The sequence below is a fragment of the Bicyclus anynana genome, chromosome 23 (genome assembly GCF_947172395.1).
Source record: "Bicyclus anynana chromosome 23, ilBicAnyn1.1, whole genome shotgun sequence".
NCBI lineage: Eukaryota > Metazoa > Arthropoda > Insecta > Lepidoptera > Nymphalidae > Bicyclus > Bicyclus anynana.
In genome coordinates this window covers 7533113-7556148 of record NC_069105.1, presented here as the reverse complement: position 1 = coordinate 7556148, position 23036 = coordinate 7533113, and the positions used below count along the sequence as shown (strand labels likewise).

Below are 23036 nucleotides of genomic sequence, written 5' to 3'. Positions count from 1 at the left end.
TTTGACGTGTCTGTCTGTCAGTTTGTCTGTGGCACCATAGCTCCCGAACGGATGAAGCGATTTCAATTTAGTTTTTTTTTTTATTAAAGTTGACTTACGCGAGTGTTGTTAGACATGTTTGATGAAAATCGGTTGAGCTGTTTAAAAGATGTGGGCGGTGGGTTTTTAAAAATTTTAAATTTTTTATAACTTGCTTAGAGACCTTGGCCTCTCTAGAAGTGCAGCTAGTTCTATATTAGAATGAGTATCCAAAGCTGCTCTAATAGGATCTTAGCAAATTTGACTAGGCAGGGAGAACAACACGAGCAGAGAACGGGGAGTGTTGATCGATCGCCAAGGAATTCCTTAACCCTACATCCTGTAGTCACAAGTTCAGGACTCTGCTAGGAGTTTTTCTGAGCGCACCATCCGCACGGTGAATCCATGGAAAGCTAATATTCGTCTCATGAGCTGACAAAAATTTCAGCATTTCTAAATGTCTCGCTATGACAGGCTCTGGTTGTATTATAGAAGCCGGCCGGTTGTTATACTTCCTAAAACCGAGGATCTGTTCTCGATATGCCGTATCAAAAGACACGCGATGTCTGCCCGTTCGTGATTCACCGCTCCATAGTTGGAAGGCCGCTTGCATGTGAGATTTTTCCGCTCGGCGATCGTCTAATTTCCGTCAACTTTCGGCACAATATAGAGTCGAAAACCGAACGATTTGGTCACGGTCGAGTTTTGTGAGATTTATTCCGTCATTCCACACCAGTCCCGTGCGGTACATCGGCTGAGGATCGCGTAACAAGTTGAGCGTAAAGTTACATTTCGTTGCATATGTAATGTTACATGTTTTTTTGTGTCACAAATTACGTTGCCGAGGACCTTGAATTAGTGACTAATTATCCGTTTCTTGAATGGAATTAATTATTCGTCTCGTGTTATAATTTATACATGAAAGTGACAGTGTATGTAGTTCAGTTTTGCAATCAGTTCGCGTTGGGGGAGGAGGAAACAGTGTCTTAATATCGTGTTCTAATAATATAATTCGCGTGTAGGATGTGGGTTATTAAGGCACGACGCCATTTTGTGTTTATTTATGTGCGACGGGTGGTGTAAAGAAAGTTGTGTTGTGTGTTTTCAAAAGTTAAGAAATGAGAATAGATTCCGATTTTTTTTTATATGTTCTCTGTTGATTAGTTGTTCGGTTGTCTATACTTATAATAAATCTGTAGGTCAATTCTGTACATGAAATATATTTCCAAAATAACTATTGATTGGGTTACAAAAATATCTACATTATTAGATAGTTTTCTTTGCTTTGTTAGTTAGAAAATTGGTAATGGGAAACTCTCATAGAACGCTGTTAGACATCGGGTCTATACTATTTCTTTATAGAACTATTTGGATTCACAACTAGTCTAGTGTTAAGTAAATTGATTTTTGTTACTCTACCACGCGAAAACAGTTAAGTTGAATGGATTTTTGGTGCACATTTATAGTTTAAAACCTTGAATACATGCAATTTATGTCTTTAAAAAATACCTATCCTACAATCTACAACTGCAAATACATTAACACTCGTTAAGTTTATGTAAGTATTTTTTGTTCGTCTGTGGTGTTTTTGTATCTAACGCGAAGATAAAATAGAATCCACGTTTATTGTTTATTCCGGTTTCCGAGATTCAAGTCCAAGGAAAATGATACCGACGGTTAAGACAAGTCCGACCGGTTCTAGGCGCTTAGGGGACGGACACACTGATGCGTTACTACTTGCGTTATAGCGTGCGTTCTGACTTTACTTGCGTTCTAGAGTGCTTTTTGGCTTGCGTTCTAGCGTGCGTTCTTACATGCGTTCTAGCATTCGTTCTTACTTGCGTTCTTAGTTGCGTTCTAGATTACGCTCTATCTTGTATCTTGTATATGACGACATTATAGGTAATTGTGTTAGGTTAGGTTACTTTATTTCTTCTTCTTCTTCTTTCCTGGGTCTTTTCCGTTGCCGTTGTGCGTAGATCCGTTTGGTACTGGTCCTGCTGGTGTTACTCCAGCCAATTGAGCAGGCTTCGGAAGCTTAGCACACCCAGGTCTAGATTACGCTTAAGCTTGTGTGTTGTCTCTCTTTGACGAAATCATAGTTATGTTAGGTTAGGTTACTCCCTTTCTCCTTCTTCTTCTTCTTCTTCTTTCCTGGGTCTTTACCGTTGCCGTTGTGCGTAGATCCGTTTGGTACTGGTCCTCGCTGGAGTTACTCCAGCCAATTGAGCAGGCTTCAAAAGCTTAGCAAGCCACCCAGGTCTAGATTACGCTTAAGCTTGTATGTTGTCTCTCTTTGACGACATCATAGTTATGTTGCTTCCTTTCTCCGTTTTCTTCTTTCCTGGGTCTTTTCCGTTGCCGTTGTGCGTAGATGCGTTTGGTACTGGTCCTCGCTGGAGTTACTCCAGCCAACTGAGCAGGTTTCAGAAGCTTAGCAGGCCACCCAGATCTAGATTACGCTTAAGCTTGTGTGTTGTCTCTCTATGACGACATTATATGTAATTGTGTTAGGTTAGGTTAGTTCCTTTTTCTTTCTTGTTCTTCTTCTTTCCGGGGTATTTTTCGTTGCCGTTGTGCGTCGATCCGTCCCTGGTCCTCCAGCCAATCGAGCACACTCCAGAAGCTTAGCGGGCCACCCAGGTCGCCGAATGCCTCATGGAGTGTAACTGGGGAGCAGATGTGTTAAATAAACTACTAGTCTGTTCTGTTAGGCCTGTGATGCACACCATATCACTACTCGACTAACTTATTAGGGCTTAACATTTTACTTATCAGTCAGAGTAAGATATTATTTATCTAAAGAGCCGTTATAGCCTAGTGGATATGACCTCTGCCTCCGATTCCGGAGGTTGTATGCAGGTTTCCTTACGATGTTCTTTTTGTAAAATTCACCTCCAACTTTTCAGTTGTGTGCTTTTTAAGAAAAAAAAAATCACGTGTCTCAATTGTGAAGGAGAACATCGCGAGGAAACCAGGGAATTTTCTTAATTCTCTGTGTGTGTGAAGTCTGCCAATCGTGTCTCCAGTCTCCGGCGTGGTGGACTATTGGCCTAAGCCTTCTCATTCTGAGAGGAAATTCGAACTCAGCAGTGAGCCGAATATGGGTTGATCTATCTATAAGTAACTACTTAATACTAAAAATCGTCACTAAACGTTATCAAAGTTGTTTTTCCTGTGTTATAGTTACCACCTCGGGCGTTAACTGCGCGATTAACAATTACGTAATCTGGTCGAAACGTACATCATTTTTAACCACGTTACTCAGATAGTGGAGCACGATTTTGCGTGCAAATTAACTCTAATTTAAAGTGAATCGTTTTATAACAACAAGTGCTGTAATGGTAGTGGGAGGAGACCATTTTTATATCATACAAGCAGACGCGTCACGGTTTCACCCGCGTAGTTCCCGTTCTCGTGGGAATACGGGCACAATAGCTCATGACACTCACAAGTAAAGTGGCTTTCTATTGGTAAAAAAAATTTCAAAATCGGTTCAGTAGATCCAGAGATTACCCCCTACAATAAAACAAACTTTAACCTCTTTATAATATTAGTACCTAAGTACATATTGATAATGGAACAACAGTTTGATGAGCATCGTTCATTATTAAAGTATATTCGGCTCACTGTTGAGCACGAGTTTCCTCTCTGGGTTAGGCGAATAGTCTACCACAGATGACCAAATGCGGATTGGCGGTCTTCACACACGTAGAGAATTAAAAAAAATCTCAGTTTCCTCACGATGTTTTTCCTTCACCGTTTGAGACACGCGATATTTAATTTCTTAAAATGCACATAACTGAAATGTTGTAGATGGCATGCCCCGGATCGGATTCGAACCTACACCCTCCGAATCGAAGGCAGATGCCATTTTCAAGCATCATAGCAACGAGTAATATAGGCTATATTTTATTCAGGTATTCGTTATTTACCTGGTATATTTTAGATGTATAAGCCTTTTAAACAGTCCATTCTCCTAAAAGGCTTTTAATTTTTCCGAATCTATTCTTTGATTTCTGTGAATTCAAACATAACAATTTCGAAAGAGTTAACTAGTACATAGCTCATCACTTATTACTTACCTGCTATTTGGTACACGATAGTAGTGTAGTAATAAATAAGTGAACACCTAAAGTGCAACACTTTTACATGAGAAAGTGAAGTGAAGTGAATTGACGATTCTGTCGAAAGTGAATTAGTTATGGCGAAACTGAAAAACAGACATAAGGCGCGGAGATGTAAAGGGAAGATGCATCACATGCTTCAATACCTTGGGTAAGAGACTTAGGGAGAATTTTCATAATTAACTTCTATTTTATTTCGATGTATACGGAAAATGTATGGTTTATAACTGAGAGGGTTCGGGTTCGATTAAGTCGAGTCAATATTGTTTTTTTTTTTTTAATTTAATTTTCGCCTTTAAGTTTGTACCTTTATAATGTTTTCTGTGCTTCAAGTAGACAAGTCAATTATTGTCTAATTAACGCCCGCGACTTCGTCCGCCCTAAGATACCCTTAATCTGACCATTTCGCAAAATCCATTGCTAGTGGACGTCTACTAACTATGAGCCACCTCCCTGCCAAACTTCAATTTCGTACCCCAAGTGTTTTTGTATCATGATGAATGACTTTTCACATTTATTAATTTCATAGTTAATTATTAAGACAATATAGTAAGTGTATAATATTATTATAAATCATGAATAATCTACCTTTAAAGTTAAAGATCACTAGGCGCATGTTGGCAGATAAAGAGTAGTAAACAGTAATTATGTGAGCATGTAAAGTACTTGTAGCTTTTGTATTTCACTGTACAAGTGGGTCATTAGTATCTGTGTATTTATCATCGCTTCACTTGAACCACGGAATCGGTGAGAGTGACGTAGACAGAGAAGTTAATAGATGACTGGTGGGAATGCGGTTTTATGTCGAAAGATATAACTACGATTTAGCAATCCCACAACACTACAGTAAAACATTTTTCTTTAGTAATATATTTTAAACTAAATACTAATTTGTAACAAGGTTATCATATCGTGATCACACTAGTTTTGTTCTTGTTGGTCCCATCGGTGCACGGCTCGCGTCATGACACTAAAGTTTGGAATCGCCTAGCCTAGATTATTTAACAGAGTCCACGATCATCGCAGATTTCACCGTTTAATATTTGTTTATTTTAACAACTTGAGTGCAAATACATACAGGAAAAACATGATATTTTACTAATTCTTATTAAGCGGTCAAGCTTCGCTCTGTCTTATATGTACTACCTACCTACCCCCACACTACCCCCATTCTACCCACCATCCTTGTACTTCAAGGAATATTCTAAAAAAAAGAATTAGCGAAAGCGGTAAGCTGTTCACGAGATTTGAGCTTAACAAAACATTCAGCGATTTATTGTTATAAGACAAATAGCCAAAGGAGTTAGTAGGAAGGTACTCTTTTTTGTGGAAATGTGTTGGGTGGTATCTATATTCTATCTGTCTATATATTTCTCTGTCTACGACTCGCACCGACTCCACGAGGTTGGCGCAGTTTACGTCATCGCGGATCCACGCGTTACGTCATATACCTACCATCCTTACTTAGCTGTGCATACTCGCTGTGAATCAATTCAATGGAATTTTTCAATCCGTTCTGTTATTATGGCTTGATAAGTAAACATAGGCGTCCACTTATCCGCATCGTACGTATCGGACGCATTGCAAAAACTATAAGAAATTGTAATTGTTATCAATTGTAAATTATAATACTGTATGACTTTTTCATTTCAAAAGAGCAACTGTTGAGTTTCTTGCCGGTATGTTCTCAGCAGAACTTGCTTTCCGAACCGGTGGTAGTATCTTTACAAATAGTCAACTGACGTGTCAAAAGTGCTTGTAAATTGAGCCTACTTGAAATAAATGAATTTTGATTTTATTTTTGATTTTGAAAATCAGCGTTGTATGCTTCGTCATGCGACAAAATGCTGAGCTGGTACCTTTATCCGGTTGTGTCAAACATGACAAAGTGGTGGTTGATGCTTCCCACTGCTTGGGTTATGGTCTCGTCATGCCCAAGTCGTTGAGGCATCAGACAACTTTAAAATAAACATCTTTTCTTTCTTTCTTTCTTTCAAAAACAGCGAAATGTAAAAAAGTATAGGCAAATGCAATCAATGCAAACAGCAATGGTAGAGATCACTGTTTTGTATACTACAATGCCGCGACCTTGATCTATCGATGAATGAAGTTTTTATCTCTCCACGATCTATTGACAAACTGTTTTGTGTGAATTTGTTTTTTTTTTTTTGTATACAGTTTCATACATTTCGAACATTCGATCATATCTATGACATTTCAAGGTTGTAGAAACTTTGTGGCAATGTGTTTTTGGATGTTGTTTGGATGTATTTATTTTTATTATATTAGAGCGTCATCGTACTCTCCCGCTAACCCCCATTGGAGCATCGTGGTGGGTGTAAGCTCCATATTTTCTCTCCATAAGAAAGAAAGCATGGCATAATAGTGGGCTGTTGAAATTCGAAATTTGACAGCCTCCGTGGCGCGGTGGTATGCGCGGTGGATTTACAAGATGAAAGTCCCGGGTTCGATCCCTGGCTGGGCCGATTGAGGTTTTCGTAATTGGTCCAGGTCTGGCTGGTAGGAAGCTTCGGCCGTGACTAATTCCGGCAAAGACGTACCGCCAAGCGATTTAGCGTTCCAATACGATATCGAATAGAAACGACGAAAGGGGTGTGAATTGTCATCCTCCTCCTAAGAAGTCAGCACGTTTCCATTTTAGATTGCATCATCACTTACCATCAGCTGAAATTGTAGTCAAGGGATAACCTGTAAAGAATTAAAAAGAAAATAGGCTGATAATGAATGAAGCATCGAAATGTATTGTTGGTCCAGAACTAACTCGTTTGTGCAATGGTTAGTCCACGTGGCATCATAAGATCACGAGGTCCTGGGTTCTCAAGCCCTGGCCCTGAAAGTAGTGAGCTTTTATTTTTTCCAAGTACAATAACATTTCTGAGCCCGAAATTAGAAAGTGTCCGGTAGGTACACCCCCCGTATCTCAAAGAGCACATTAGAAGTTAGCGATCATCAGTGGCGTGCTTAGGGTTCTTAACTAGGGTATGCACTATGTGAACAAATGTACAAAGTGGGAAATACTTTCTCTAATGCAGGGTTCGTAATGAGTCCTCAGGGTAAGCAGGGCATTCGTGCATATGTGGTGTGCATGTGCCACTGATTATCATTTGGGAATCAAACCTTGGATCTCTCAGAGTAGCGCGCAAACTACTCTTTCAGATAGGAGTGATTCAGAGAATTTGTACTCAATCTTGAAAACTTAAAAATAAAAATATTCATACCATGTAACGCAACAAATGAACCTTTGCGAGTGCCTTTATGAATTGCAAAATAATTACTAACATTACAAATATTTCCCACCTACCGCCGACTGGTAATATACTTACATCACGTGTTTCATATCGCCCTAGTTGTTGACCGTTGCTTTGCTCGCTTGCTCGCGTTTGTTTTTTTTTTTTTTGTTACCATTCTTTCTTTATGTATTCATTTTTTGGAGAAAAATGTAGTTTAATTTGCGGAAGTACTATCACTATGCTTATATCTACAGATTGCTTATATTTACTAACTGCTGATTATTTAAAAAATAAAATGGGTGAAATAACAAAAGCTTGAGGTTTTTACACGTATATTTTATCGAGTAGACGGACGTAAAGTAGGACGTGTTTATGGTGGGTATACTCTGTGAGATGATAATGCCCTGGACAATGGATTTTCACTTAAGCCCATCGGTCCATTAGTGGCGTAAAACTTAAGATAGACCAGACTATTCGATATTTTAGTCTTTACTATCAAGCTATTAAAATAAACATCAAATTAATTCACAAGTATCTTCTACCTACCAACGGCGAAGAGTTCATGCAAGCCGATTCCCTTCGGACTACCTTTAAAACCCATGCATATTCTTTATTGTACTGTATATATGAAAAACCGGAGTTTGTATCACACTATATGAATTTCTTTTTCTTTGGGACAGCTTACCTTTATCTAAATTCCGTCCTTCGCCACTGCTGCCTACTGTATGATATCCACCAGATGACATTTGTCACATAGAATCTCAATTTCGTATGAGTACTCTAGCATAAGTACGTCAAACTAACATAAAAGATAGTGAATTAGCCTGCTGGTTGGTCATTTGCTTGTTTCATCAACATGTTAAAATCAGATCAGTAGTTAAGCCATAAAAAATTAACAAACAGATATAATATCTACGTTTATAAATATTTATTACTTCTAATTCGTATTAAATCACAGGTTAAGCAGCAGTTAAGTACATGGCATGTAATATAACCGGTGGTTAATTTTGAAATTGCGTGATACGTTATACCGATCATTATGTTACTTTCACGATTGCTTGTTTTATTCGGTGGCAGGTTTTGACCTCTTCATTGTGATCATCACCAGCTGCATCATCTAAATTAATATTGTAAAGTTATTGTAAAGTTAGTTTGTTTGTATGTTTGCTCACCAATCTCTGGAACTAACAGTCTGACAAAAGTTTTGCATATGATACTGCCAGACTTATGGGGAGTGAGCCTTACTTTAAAGGGGTTAAACCCTTGCATGAAAGTCAATTATATTAAACTACTAGACGCCGCGCGGTTTCACCCGCTTGGTTCCTATTCCCATAGGAAGACGGGGATAAAATATAGCCTGTAGCCTTCCTCTATAAATGGGCTATCTAACACTGAAAGAATTTTTCAAATCGGACCAGTAGTTCCTGAGATTAGCGCGTTCTATCAAACAAACAAACACTCTTCAGCTTTATAATATTAGTATAGATTCTTATATGTCACAAACAAACATCTATACTAATATTGTAAAGCCGACAAGTTTGTTTATTTGTATCTTCGCTTAAGCTCACCAATCTCTGGAACTATCTAACGAACTTAAGGTTTGTATATGATAGGGACTTTTGGGGACGACATAGCCTTACTGTAAACGGTAAAGAAAGAGTGGGGAAACCTTCTATGCAAATTTTTTTTTTTTTTGAAGGTAATAAGGTTTACACACGGACAAATACGCGGGCGTCTGCTGGTCTGAAGATATTGCAGTCAAATGTTAACTTTGAGTTGCATAAAAAATGTGGAATGCAATTACGTTGACTGAAGCGATCACGATGTTCGTAATCTCTGACATTGTTATCATTGATTGCGTATTGACACAGATAATATTGGATTCATGTTCTCGTCCATGTCAATTTCTTTGTAACTATTGACATCACTCGATAACTTGTTTTGATTTAAAATCTGACTCGACCATAGATGGAAACCGAAAACTATTGTCGTATCTACTTTTGACGTACTTTTAATCATGTAAGCCCCTCTTCTACGATGCTTCGAGGGCGCACTGGCCCTGTATTGGACTGGTAAAATGGGATAATGATAATAATGATAGATTATGGTGATGATGATGATTGGAAGCCCAAAAATATTGTCGCGGAAATCTAGTTTTGAGGTTCCTTTAATCATGTAATGTCCTCTTCTACGAAGCTACGCAGAGGGAGGACTGGCCCTGTAATGGGCTGGTAAAATAGGATGATAATGATGATAATGATTGGAAGCCCAAAACTGTTGTAACGGAGATCTAGTTTTGAGGTTCCTTTAATCATCTAGTGCTTTCTTCTACGAAGCTACGTAGAGGAAGGACTGGCTCTGTAATGGGCTGGTAAAATAGGATGATAATGATAATGTTCATTAATGATGATGATGATTGGAAGCCCAAAACTGTTGTCACGGAGATCTACTTTTAAGGTTCCTTTAATCATGTAATGCCCTCTTCTACGAAGCTACGCAGAGGGAGGACTGGCTCTGTAATGGACTGGTAAAATAGGATGATAATGATGATGATGATGATGATGATGATGATGATGATGATGATGATGATGATGATGATGATAATGATGATGATGATGACTAAAAGTATTATTTGTCCGCAGAGGGGCGGTGTGTGAGTGCCGCACCGCCATGTCGCACCACAGCGACGAGCAGGCGCTGCTGACGGTGACGTCGGACTCGTTCTGGGAGCCCGGCAACTACAAGCGCACCACGCGCCGCGTCGACGACGGCCACCGGCTGTGCGGCGAGCTGCAGGCGCTGGTGCAGGAGCGCGCCGACATCGAGAAGACGTACGCCAAGAGCCTGCGCGGCTGGGCCAAGAAGTGGAACGACCTTATAGAGAAAGGTAACTGTTACTAGTGCTAGGACTGTAGACTGATGACACAGCGACGAGCAGTCACTGCTGACATCGAGAAGACGTACGCCAAGAGCCTGCGCGGCTGGGCCAAGAAGTGGAACGACCTTATAGAGAAAGGTAACTGTTACTAGTGCTAGGACTGTAGACTGATGACACAGCGACGAGCAGTCGCTGCTGACATCGAGAAGACGTACGCCAAGAGCCTGCGCGGCTGGGCCAAGAAGTGGAACGACCTTATAGAGAAAGGTAACTGTTACTAGTGCTAGGACTGTAGACTGATGACACAGCGACGAGCAGTCGCTGCTGACATCGAGAAGACGTACGCCAAGAGCCTGCGCGGCTGGGCCAAGAAGTGGAACGACCTTATAGAGAAAGGTAACTAACTAGTGCTAGGACTGTAGACTGATGACACAGCGACGAGCAGTCGCTGCTGACATCGAGAAGACGTACGCCAAGAGCCTGCGCGGCTGGGCCAAGAAGTGGAACGACCTTATAGAGAAAGGTAACTAACTAGTGCTAGGACTGTAGACTAAAGACACAGCGACGAGCAGGCGCTGCTGACATCGAGAAGACATACGCCAAGAGCTTGCGCGGCTGGGCCAAGAAGTGGAACGACCTTATAGAGAAAGGTAACTGTTACTAGTGCTAGGACTGTAGACTGATGACACAGCGACGAGCAGGCGCTGCTGACATCGAGAAGACGTACGCCAAGAGCCTGCGCGGCTGGGCCAAGAAGTGGAACGACCTTATAGAGAAAGGTAACTGTTACTAGTGCTAGGACTGTAGACTGATGACACAGCGACGAGCAGGCGCTGCTGACATCGAGAAGACGTACGCCAAGAGCCTGCGCGGCTGGGCCAAGAAGTGGAACGACCTTATAGAGAAAGGTAACTAACTAGTGCTAGGACTGTAGACTGATGACACAGCGACGAGCAGGCGTTGCTGACATCGAGGAGACGTACGCCAAGAGCCTGCGCTGCTGGGCCAAGAAGTGGAACGACCTTATAGAGAAAGGTAAATTTTAACCCACTACTTGCGGTGACAAGGCTCCAGGTCTGGCTGGTGGGAGGCTTCGGCCGTGGCTAATTACCACCATACCGGCAAAGACTTACCGCCAAGCGATTTAGCTTTCCGGTACGATGACGTGTAGAAACCGAAAGGGGTGTGGACTTTAATCCTCCTCCTAACAAGTTAGCCCGCTTCCATCTTAGATTACATCCTCACTTATCATCAGGTAGATTGTAGTCAAGGGCTAACTTGTAAAGAATAAAAAAAACAACTGTAGTTGATAACTGGCGACGTTCTGGGAGACCAGCAAAATTACAAGATAGGGTGGTAATTAGCAAAAGCCAAAAGCTAACGTCAAATCAGACCTAAGTCAATTTAAAAAATATGAATTTTTAATTTGTTATCTTGGAAAATAAAAAAAAACTACGAATACGCGAAAATTCAAAAATATTATCATATTTTAGTAACAAATTTTTAACGTGCAACCATCGATATAATACTACTACGTGTCGAGAGCCGAGGGCTCACTCTCACTCGTGCGAATGAGGGCTCACTCAATTATTAAATGATGTATAAATATTTCGTCATTAGTGTTAAAGCTTCATCTATCAATCAGGCAAACAAAAATAAAAATACAATAGTTAACGAATACTTATCTTACCTTAGTTAACAGTTAACAAAAAAACAGATTCGAATTGTTAGTTAACGAACGCTTATTTAACAGTTAACCATTAAGTCATGCACATGTTAACATTCCGTTAACATCACAAAATAACCATTAACAATACGGTCTATTACAGAATGAATTGTAAATTGACAATCCAAACCGTGACGCGTTGAAAGGAATAGGTAATGCGATATCTTTGACGTCTCCTCTAGTGGCGGAAATCTATTCATACTGCTTATTGATGGAGACGGCTTTCATTAGCAAAGAATGCCTACGAATTGAGGACTTGGACATAATGTCGGCAGCGCAGCCGTGCGCCCGCATCTATTGAAGTTGTAGTGCAGGAGACGACCGTATTATAGTAGAATCTTTAAAGACATTGCTAAATACAATAAACTAAAAATGTAAGTTCAACATGGTAATTTAAAAAACCAGACTACCTAACATGCTCGCACCTTCCACTTCAATCATCCTCTTCGCGCTTTTATGGATCGATTAATAAATAACGTTTTTCTAATTGTAGGTTTTTATAATATGGATAAGATATACCATTTTGAAATGCTCTTGAATTTTATACCCATATCGCAATATTCGAAAAATAATTATTTTTTTTACCTCGAGTCTTTTATAGCATCTCACAGTCGTCGTGTTTTTTTTCTTTAACTTCACCTATCTAACTAATTTCAATTAGGTTGTTAAGACGAATCTAACGATATCTTAATTATTTAAATCAGTGCAGCGGTTTGAAAGATATACCTAGTAAAGAATATTACATACATACATACATACAAGATAAGCGCGAAAAACATAACTCTTCTTGTAGTCGGGTAGAAACTAAAACCCGCCATCTGTAAATTGCGCTTTGAAAAGTTTGAAAAGGAAATATTCTCACCGGAAATTGTTAGTTATAGGTACAAATTATTTAATATTTAATGTAATAATCGGATTTTACTTTGTGTGATAATTTAGTTAGAGTTTAGTTTATTGTGTGTGAACCCTATTAATAATGATTAATATAGTTGTAATCATATAACTTAATGAAGTAGTTAATCCATCACATCATCAAATCATCAATCATACTCGTAGGTAATCAGTGGACATTGTTTTATATGATGATCAATTAGACACGGATCAGTAAGTTTTTTCTAGCACTTGAGAATTAATCTAGAACGGTTTTAATATGTGATTATTTAAAATATCGTTTTCATTTACTTAATGCGAGCTTTTATGAGAAACTTCTTTAAATAAATGTAATCTCGGTAATAGCGAAGAAGTTGCCACTGTATCTTTGTCTATAATCTCACTGCACATGAGATTTCTTATAAACTGGATCTTACGTTGTAATCTACTTTTTCATACATCATGTATTTGATGAAAAAGCATTTTTTTTTCTTTCTTTAGTCAGTAGTCATGATTCCGAAATAAAAACACTTTTTATTCTGTAGAATTTCATCATTTTAATTTTTTTAATTTTCATTTGTTACTTTCTCCGCGTTTCTATTGTAAACCACATGATGTAAAAGTATAAAAGTAGAATTCTTTTTTTTTGTATACGTAACTTTGGCCAAGACTTGTCTACAATTGTGATCATATTAGCACCAGTTTTTTTTAAACGTAATAAAGGTTACAGCTAAACTAATGTTATCTAAAATATAAAATTCTCGTGTCACAGTTTTCGTTGCCATACTCCTCCGAAACGGCTTGACCGATTATGATGGAACTTTTTGTGCATATTCAGTAGGTATGAGAATCGGCCGACATCTATTTTTCAAACCCCTAAATCCTAGGGTAGGTTAGGGTAGTGGTAGGGTAGGTTTATGGTATAGGGATAGGGTAGGGGTAGGGTAGCGGTAGGGTAGTTTAGGGTAGGGGTAGAGGAGAGGTAGGGTAGGGGTAGGGGTAGGAATAGGGTAGTGTAAAGTAGGGATAGGGAAGAAGTGCAAATAAATAAATTAATAAGTCAAAGCGAAGCTTGAACGGGTCCGCTAGTAACTTATAGGGGTTGATTTATTGGGTCCAAATCTGTGATGCGATGACCAAGGGAAATAGGGATTCATTTATATATTACTTTAATTATATCATGTGTAAGTAATTATTATTTTGGCTTTATTTAAGTTTAGATTTGTTAAGCTTAAGTTTTTGTCGGTACGTCTCTATGCATTTTCGTGGTGACACCTGGACAAGTTGCTATAATTGGTCATCCAGAAATATGATGAGCTGGTTAATTTTTCAAGGTTGTGCCGATCATGACAAAGTGGTGTTTGATACTGCTATTTGTACATGAGTTTTCTGTGCTGCTACTACGGGTATTTCGGTTGCATGGAAGAAATCGCTTGTTAGCGATAAGGGCGACTTTTATTGTGCATTTCGTAATTTTTTTGTATCTATTGCTTTGTATGTTCTTTGCGGTGTATTTTCTTCTTTATTTCTTTTTTTTTTATTTTTTACAAGTTAGCTCTTAACTAAAAGCTCACCTGATGGTAAGTGGTTATGCAATCTAAGATGGAAGCGGGCTAACTTGTTAGGAGGAGGATGAAAATCCACACCCCTTTCGATTTCTACACGTCCTACCGGAACTCGAAGTCGCTTGGCAGTACGTCTTTGACGGTGGTAACTAGCCGCGGCCGAAGCCTCCCACCAGCCAGACCTGGACCAATTAAGAAAACCTCAATCGGTCCAGCCGGGGCTCGAACTTAGGACCTCCATTTAGTAAATCCACCTCGCTTATACTGCGCCACGGAGGCCGTATTTACTTGGGTTTTGTTCTCCACATACCTCACACACTACAATTAGCGTAAGGCATTGTGGTTTTCTTTCCGTCTTTGAAGATCGCCTAGACAATTTTGTTAGTAGGTAAATCATTACGTGACAAAAGTCACCGCTTCTCATAGATGAAATAATTTTTATCTCAAAATCTCACTATCTTGCGCGAACTTATCATTTTATCTCATCTTAAATAGAATGTTGGTATAGATATTCTAGTTTCGGAAGACTGTTTTGGTTTTAAATGTAGTAATAAGGTGTAGATGCATTTTTGTGTGAAACATTATCAGCTAGTAACATAGGCTATATTTATATTTTATCTCCGTATTTTTAATTGCTACATTATCAGCTAGTAACATGGGCTATATTTTATCTCCGTATTTTCAATTGCTACATTATCAGTTAGTAACATGGGCTATATTTAATCTCCTTATTTTTAATAGCTACATTATCAGCTAGTAACTTGGGCTATACTTTATCTCCGTATTTTTAATTGCAACATTATCAGCTAGTAACATGGGCTATATTTCATCTCCGTATTTTACAATTGCTACATTTACAGCTAGTAACATGGGCTATACTTTATCTCCGTATTTTCAATTGCTACATTATCAGCTAGTAACATGGGCTATATTTTTTCTTCGTATTTTAAATTGCTACATTATCAGCTAGTAACAGGCTATATTTTATCCCCTGCAATTTATAATCGCTACATTATCAACTAGTGACATAGGCTATATTTTATCCCGGTATTTTCACGGGGAAGGGAAACGCGGATGAAACTGTAGGTTTCCCTAGAATATATTAAAATGCGAAAGATAGCTTATGGGTTTTTTTTAATTATTATTACTCATCAATGTTATAATATGACACCAATAAAGCCACTAATGTACTACTAACCAGCAGCGTTGTACAATAAGTATTATTGCATAACCACGAGCGATGTGATAACTGGATTATCAGTACTTAGCCCATCAATGATTATCGCAACGTACGCTAACTCGATACACTGTTGTGGCAAACATTCTTTCTTACGATAAATCCTATGGCGCAGAGGAGACATTATGTTCGGCCGGTTAAAGATTTTGTTTCTGAGAGGTCGTGAGAATGGGACAAACATATTTAATTACAATTGTCTCGTTTTTTTGTCTCTCTCTCTCTCATATTACATCGCCCATTCGATCACGACCTGTCAGTAACGCGATCTCTGAGCGCCCGGACTTTATCAATTGATCATCTATAGTGGTGCCAACAAGAAGAAATACCAGATGTAAACAAACGGAATGCCAGCGTGAGCAGTGCGGCGGACAGCAAATAAACAAGATAAAAAGAGATAGACATACTTTGTTTGTTCCGTCGTCGCTTCGTGTACTTGTCCGCTCGTGTTTACCTCTAGTGTTTCTTCTCGTTAAAGTAGTATACACTACTTCTTCTATTTCTTCTACTCATTCCTACTTCTTTTACACATGTTTCCTCTTTCTCACACTCCAACCATCTCTTGTTTGGCCTTCCTCTCTTTTTGTGTCCTTCCACTTGCAGTTTTAACATTCTTTTGGTATACGACTTTTTGCCCACTATCATTGCTATATTAATACCACTTGATATAAGAAGATGTTATTAACGTCATTTTGTTGAAACATCCTTGTAAGATGACCGTTGGTACTAAAACTCACTGCTATTTGGTGTAAATGCTTATACTTTTTACACATATTTACCCTGGTGGTGCGGAATGTACTTAATAATATACGCATTTCATATACTCAATGGGGATGATGACTAGGTTTGAATATATTGATTTTTATGATACATTCGGATAAATAGGGTCATTGTTAACTAATTTTTATATAAAAAGCGAAGATTGTCTGGATATTTGCAAAATAAATGAGATTATATAATTTCAAAGTCTATTAAAAATCTTTTATTGTAATTAGATGAAAATTCATACAGTTTTAGCTTCCTTACATTAAATGTGACATTTTTTAATAAATGAACTATAAACATAAACGCACAAATAACAAAGATATTAATAATTTTATTTGTACGCACATACAAATCTAACGACCATTACATTGCCTACGACGTCATTAGTTCGTGCCATTTTGTATGGGGCGTTTTTCAGGGACCCGTGGCAGCGCCGCAAATCTGACCCTTTAAATCCCTGTAGCTCCGAAAGTAATGATCGCAGATACCCTGTTCCTTTTACAAAATTGCTTTACTATTAGCGTACTCTTAATTTGTATACAATTTAAAAAAACTATCATCATCCCTATTGATTAAGTATAAGGTTCATATAACCGACTTTGCTTTCTTCTGTACACAGCAGAAGGTTGTCATTATATTCGTGGCGCGTATTATTGTAATGTATTACTTGTACGTAACCTGTCGCCAAAATAATGCTAATGGTACACGTAATAGCTCGATTTAAATTCGTCTACATATGTGTTGTTACGACTTTCGTAAGTGATTGTCTCGAATTTTATATATATAAAAAACGAAATGGAAAGTTATTAGGGAAGTGTACTCATTGGTGACAGTCTCAGACCAATTATTGTATAGGACCTGCCTCGCTAGACATTACTTTTCTGTCAAAGTATATGATCAACGATCTAATGCGATTATAAAAACTGTCTCTATAGTATCGATGTTAAATAGTTGTAATCGTGTTCGTTGGTTAAAGAGCTCCGTAAAAATACCTTTTTGTGTAGATGAATTGTGTAAAAAACGGGCAAAAACTTGTAGTTTAGTATAAGATATATACAAAATTTAAGCTCATTTTCCTCAGAAAATGACAGACAATTTTGTTCGTTACTATGAGTGCGATACAGATCCTTCTATAATTGGTCTGTGGTGACAGTGCAGGGCCAAGCCTCATTCATTATTGAGTATAAATTTATATAAAAGTTAACTTATTTAAATATTATTATTTTAAGTGAGTATCCCACTGGTTTACCCCGTGCAACTTCATTAACTTTAACTTTTTATAATATTGGTATAGACAAATTCATTTTTAAAGTGCATATTTCTCGCCTACAAAGCGCAGTGTTGGTCGACCTCGCACCAGGTGGACTGACGACATCAAGCGAGTCGCAGGGAGCCGCTGGATGCAGTCGGCTCAGTACCGTGATGTTTGGAAGTCCCTACAAAAGGCCTATGTCCTGGACGTCCATCGGCTGATATGATGTTGATGATCCCTCGCTCGTGTGAACCAGGCGTTATATTTATCGGCAATTCAATACGCGCAGTGAATTCGATACGAGCACGATACGGATCGGGTCGTGCGCCGAAAGTGCGTTAACATGCGTTACACTGTTTGTAAAATCGAAAGTTATTTACGGTTCCGTTGCGTAGGTGTTGCTGGCGTCACGTAAAATGAACGTCGGCGGTTGACCTGCGACGAGGACAATCATTACAATCACATGTTCATATTTATCAATGTCTATTTACAATTAAAAACGGCCGCGTTGCGAAGTGGGTGGTGACCCTGCTTTCTACATCCACGGTCGTGGGTTCGATTCCCACCCGCTTTGCGAGTTCAAGCTCTATATATTTGATGACTTATAAGTATTTTTTTTATTACAATTAGACGGCCTCCTTGCCGCAGTGGTATGCGCGGTGGTTTACAAGACGGAGGACTTGGGTCCGATACCCGGCTGGGCCGATTAAGGCTTTCTTAATTTGTCCAGGTCTGGCTGGTGGGAGGCTTCGGCCGTGGCTAGTTACCACCCTACCGACAACCAAACCGAAAGGGGTGTGGATTTTCATCCTCCTCTTAACACATTATCGAGACATGAAGCGTCGTATCAGTAACTTTCAATATTATTCAAGAAAACTTATGTTTTTAAAATATTTTTAAAAACTGTTCACAAAAATTAAAGTGGATGTCGAGGTTTCACCGGCCTCACTGCGCAACTTGTAAACACTAATTTTGGATTTATTCTTTACTAGCTGACGCTGCGCGGTTTTATCCGCGTGGTTCCCATTCCCGTAGGAATATGGGGATAATATATAGCCTATAGCCTTCCTCGATAAATGGGCTATCTAACAAAGAAAGAATTTTTCAAATCGGACCAGTAGTTCCTGAGATTAGCGCGTTCAATCAAACAAACAAACAAACTCTTCAGCTTTATAATATTAGTATAGATTCTGTGTACGCGGGTGAAACCACAAGTTTCTGCTAGCAATGTGTATCAGATAGATTTTCACATTGTTGGGATAGGGCGATCAAGTAACCTATAGTAAAGAGATTACGTCCACAAAAGGCACTTGCAGCACCTTGCGTCAACCCTGGGCAGGTTGCGGGGAAAGTTATGAAACTCACCGCACCGGCCGCTGACGCCGCGACCAGTTTTTACGACTGATTGTTGAGATGAATAATTATATAATAACCGGGCATTGGAGACGTTGCGAGATGGGAGTTTGTGCAACCACCATGTGTGGCGCATGGCGGAATTTTCGTTAATGAAACCCGTTTAGGGTGGTTGTGCAACGGTCATGAGAATGAGAGGAAAGGAAAATTGAAAATGAAAATAATTTCTAAAGCCTTATTGGTATTGCCGTCTTCCTCGAGTAAAATAATGTATCAAACTTTATGTGTAAACGATTTTGTGTAAAATATTCATTTTAAACTAGTGAACCTCCTTAATCCGTCCCTGTTTCAAAATTCTTTACGAGTGTCTACTAATTATAAACTACTTACCTGCCAAACATCTTTCAACGTTAAGCGGTTTTCAAGATATCGTGATGATCTACTTTTCGCGTTTGTATGTTTTTATTACCCAGTTTACAATCGCTATGTAACTTCAAGTTGTTGTAGAGACTTTAGGACGCAAGCATGTTACGATTTCGTTTTATTAAATCAAGGAGTCTCCTAATACTAGAAATCCAAGTACTTCATTGTTATCATTATTGATACGTCTGCCTACTGCTACTTTAAACGCAAACGCTAATGCATCAGTCAGTGTCTTGGGCCTTTCATCATGCCATTCGTTATAATAAAATGTTCAAGATCAAAAGTTCAAGGTTTAGTTTGTTGATCGTTTGTATCGATAAAAATAGTGATGACATAATAAAAATACCAAACTCATTCTTCGTATGTATTTAAAAACATATTAAGGGGAAGTTGCAGATGATTGGTTATTTATTAAGAAAATATCGTCTGTATCTTAAGTAATTTTCTCATTTCTAGGTCCAGAATATGGCACAATGGAGGCAGCATGGAAAGGCGGCATGGTTGAAGCGGAACGACTATCGGATTTACATTTAAGCGTACGAGATCGTCTAGTAAACGACGTCATCGCTCAGATCAAAAACTGGCAAAAGGATACCTATCATAAGGTCAGTAAATACTTAATTTGATATTTGTCTATAATTGCTTACAAAATATCGGTGAAATTTTATTCCCACGTCATTTCTATGTTATGTATGGATAATTAATGAAATCGGCTTCAAATAGTTGCCTTGTTTAACACCAAATTATTTTGTTAACTCTGTAGAACTAGTTGGTATTGTAGAAAGTTACAGCTACATTTTTTTTTACAAATATCAATGAAAACATGTTCATTACATAACATACGTGAAGTTAGAAGTCCAGTCAGTTGTAATCCTTAATTCGATTAACATATATTACAGTCGGCATGTGGATTATAACAATTATGAAATTCTTGTGTAAACGTTACATTACAGCTCTTTTATAAAACGTACTATTTAATGTTTAAACCAAAGTCAAAGTTTAATGTATTACTTTAAGAGCCCTGCGGTTGCTTTTGCTTTACCCGTGAAGTGGACGTAGAGAATTAAAAGTGCTATTCTAAATGCATTTTTATTTTATTTGCTAAATTTCAACCGGATTAGTTCAGCCGTTGATAAATCATAAATGATATTTTTCAAGGTAAAATAACAAATCTAATTAAAAGTTTAAATGAAAAGTCAAATAGTTATTATACTATATTCTAATCTTACCTTTTTAACAATTCTCTTAGTTCTTAACAAACATCAAATATCGTAGTTATTTAATGTAGACTATGCTTTAATTTTTTAAATGCAATTAATATAAAACAACCCAACAATAATTAACAAAAACTTCAACGTTAAACCGAATTCGCTGCTTTTCAATACTGTCACTAACATTTGTTTGTTTATATTGTACTCGTATATACAAATGTTAGTGACACTATTGAAAATAGCTATCCATGCTCGTTTCTTTTGAGCGTAAAATCCGTAAAGAAGGCGATGAAAGGCCCCAATATCCGTCGGTGGCTGGTCGCTGTGCAAACACGTCTTTGTGAGGTTAACGCAGCGTGTAGCGTCCAGCCAGTATGAAGCGATGAGCTTCTATGACCAGACGGACATTTACATGTTAACGAACGAAAACGAGGATTTTGTCCTCGTATTTTTATTTAAACTCATCATCATTTATCCTGCCGTATTATGAGCCACTGTGCGCATGCCTCGTCTAAGATTTGCAGCCTACCACGTTGATATTTGGGTTTAAAAGGTTTGAATAGTAAATATAGTTAACGGAATAATGAGATTGGCCATTTGCCCGGTTATCGTTTTTTATCTATCATCTAAAATTGTTTTTTGTAACGAAATTACATGGCATTATTAAAGTAGTGGCAATAGCAAGCAGTAAACTTATTTTAACAAAGTAATGGTAATTAACGTAATTTAGCTGAAGTAATCATGTTAGATGATCGCAAAAACAACCACTGCCAATAAAAATTACGTTGTTGCGGTAATTTCGTTGTAATAACTTTGTTAGATGATCACAAAAACGAAAATATGATGAAAAACGATGCGGTGATAAATTATTTGAATTGTACACCGATACATATAATGACCCAGCAGGTGGGTCATCTGCAACTATTATATATATTGCAATATTATAAAAAATCATTCTATCACCATTTGAAAAATTAAACTTACCTACGATAAATAATAATCTGGTTTGTGCTTCCTTATATATTCTGTGGTGACATTAAAGAAACGAAAAAGTGCACCCAAAATACCCAGCGAAAGTCAACGAAGTTACATAACGCACTATTAGCAATAATCACAATAATAAATAACAGCTAAAAGTAAAAGTGGATGCAGAAAAAAAATCAACACAACGCAAGCTTTCGCGTAAACAAACACCGAGCTGAATATAAAACTAAATAGAAAACCGCTTTCCGGTGTTAATTTCGCTTTCAATTGTTAATTTATTGTAATGAGCCGAATTATACTTGACGGTGTCCGTGGGTGCAGTTGACAGATAGAATAACGGTTCCGATTGCATTAAAATGAGTTCGAATTCAATACGTGCTTGTGTCTAAGAATCTGAGATAGTTATATATAATTCATTTTGTGAATGCTGAGTTGGTTGAGCTTTTTTTTTTCATTCTTTACAAGCTTCCTACCTGTATGTAACTAACTATAGAGTTGCATCGCACTCAAATTCAACACAGACAACAAAATTGTCTACAATTTTTGTAATTTTTTGGGAGCTCTTTACACGATGAAAATGATAACAGTAAAACGTCGATTGTATAGAAACAGTTTTATTATTTTTTTATTATTCTTTACAAGTTAGTCCTTGACCACAATCTCACCTGATGGTAAGTGATGATGCAATCTAAGGACGGAAACGGGTTAACTTGTTAGGAGGAGGATGAAAATCCACACCCCTTTCGGTTCTTATAAACGCGTTAGATCGTTGATCTTACATTAGAAGTTACCCCTGTGCCAAAGATGACAGAGGGGTAACTAGCGAGTCAGGTCCCGATATAATTCGTCAAGGGTCCAGAAATCCAGATTATCAAATTGTCTTAATAAACCGATATAGTATTTTATAGTTTTTTCGGGAATCATGTTTCCTAGTCGCTAGACCTTTAGCGTTGTGGCAACCCTTCGTTAGAGACCCTTCAGATTCTCTTTGAATAAATCTTTCACGGTGTTATCCGAACATGGGCTGTCAAACTACCAGCCTTTATGAAATATGGTATCGCAGGCTTCTAGTGCAATAGGTCACTATAACGGTCTGTGATAGACTAGCTGGTATTCTGTCAAGGAAGTGTCCGTCAATCCGTGTGTCATGGCCAACCCTATTCAGACGTCCTATGTACGTGTCCTTATGTAGCCGTACGTACTCTAGGTCATTGGATACACCATGGCTAAAATTAAGGACATACCTAGTGTACCAAATCTTGTTTATGGTTTCGTGGTTCGTTTTTATGGAATCGGCTTATTTTCTTTTTTTTTATTCTTTACAAGTTAGCCCTTGACTACAATGTCACCTGATGGTAAGTGATGATGCAATCTAAGAA

The 23036-nt window shown here is 38.2% G+C and overlaps 1 protein-coding gene across 5 annotated transcripts in view; it reads left to right on the top strand.

Annotated features, from left to right (window-relative positions):
• LOC112055884 (protein kinase C and casein kinase substrate in neurons protein 1) overlaps positions 1–23036 on the top strand; it is a 128155-nt gene that overhangs the window by 44854 nt on the left and 60265 nt on the right. For 3 of the 5 annotated variants that reach the window (XM_052888649.1, XM_052888650.1, XM_052888648.1), the window contains exons 3-4: positions 10039–10283; positions 19919–20067. In XM_052888649.1, coding sequence (XP_052744609.1) covers positions 10067–10283; positions 19919–20067 — 366 coding nt within the window. In that variant the 5' untranslated portion in view covers positions 10039–10066. Of the gene's footprint in view, positions 1–10038; positions 10284–11070; positions 11183–11212; positions 11310–19918; positions 20068–23036 lie in introns of those variants that run through there. The other 2 variants (XM_052888652.1, XM_052888651.1) reach the window with 2 other exon arrangements.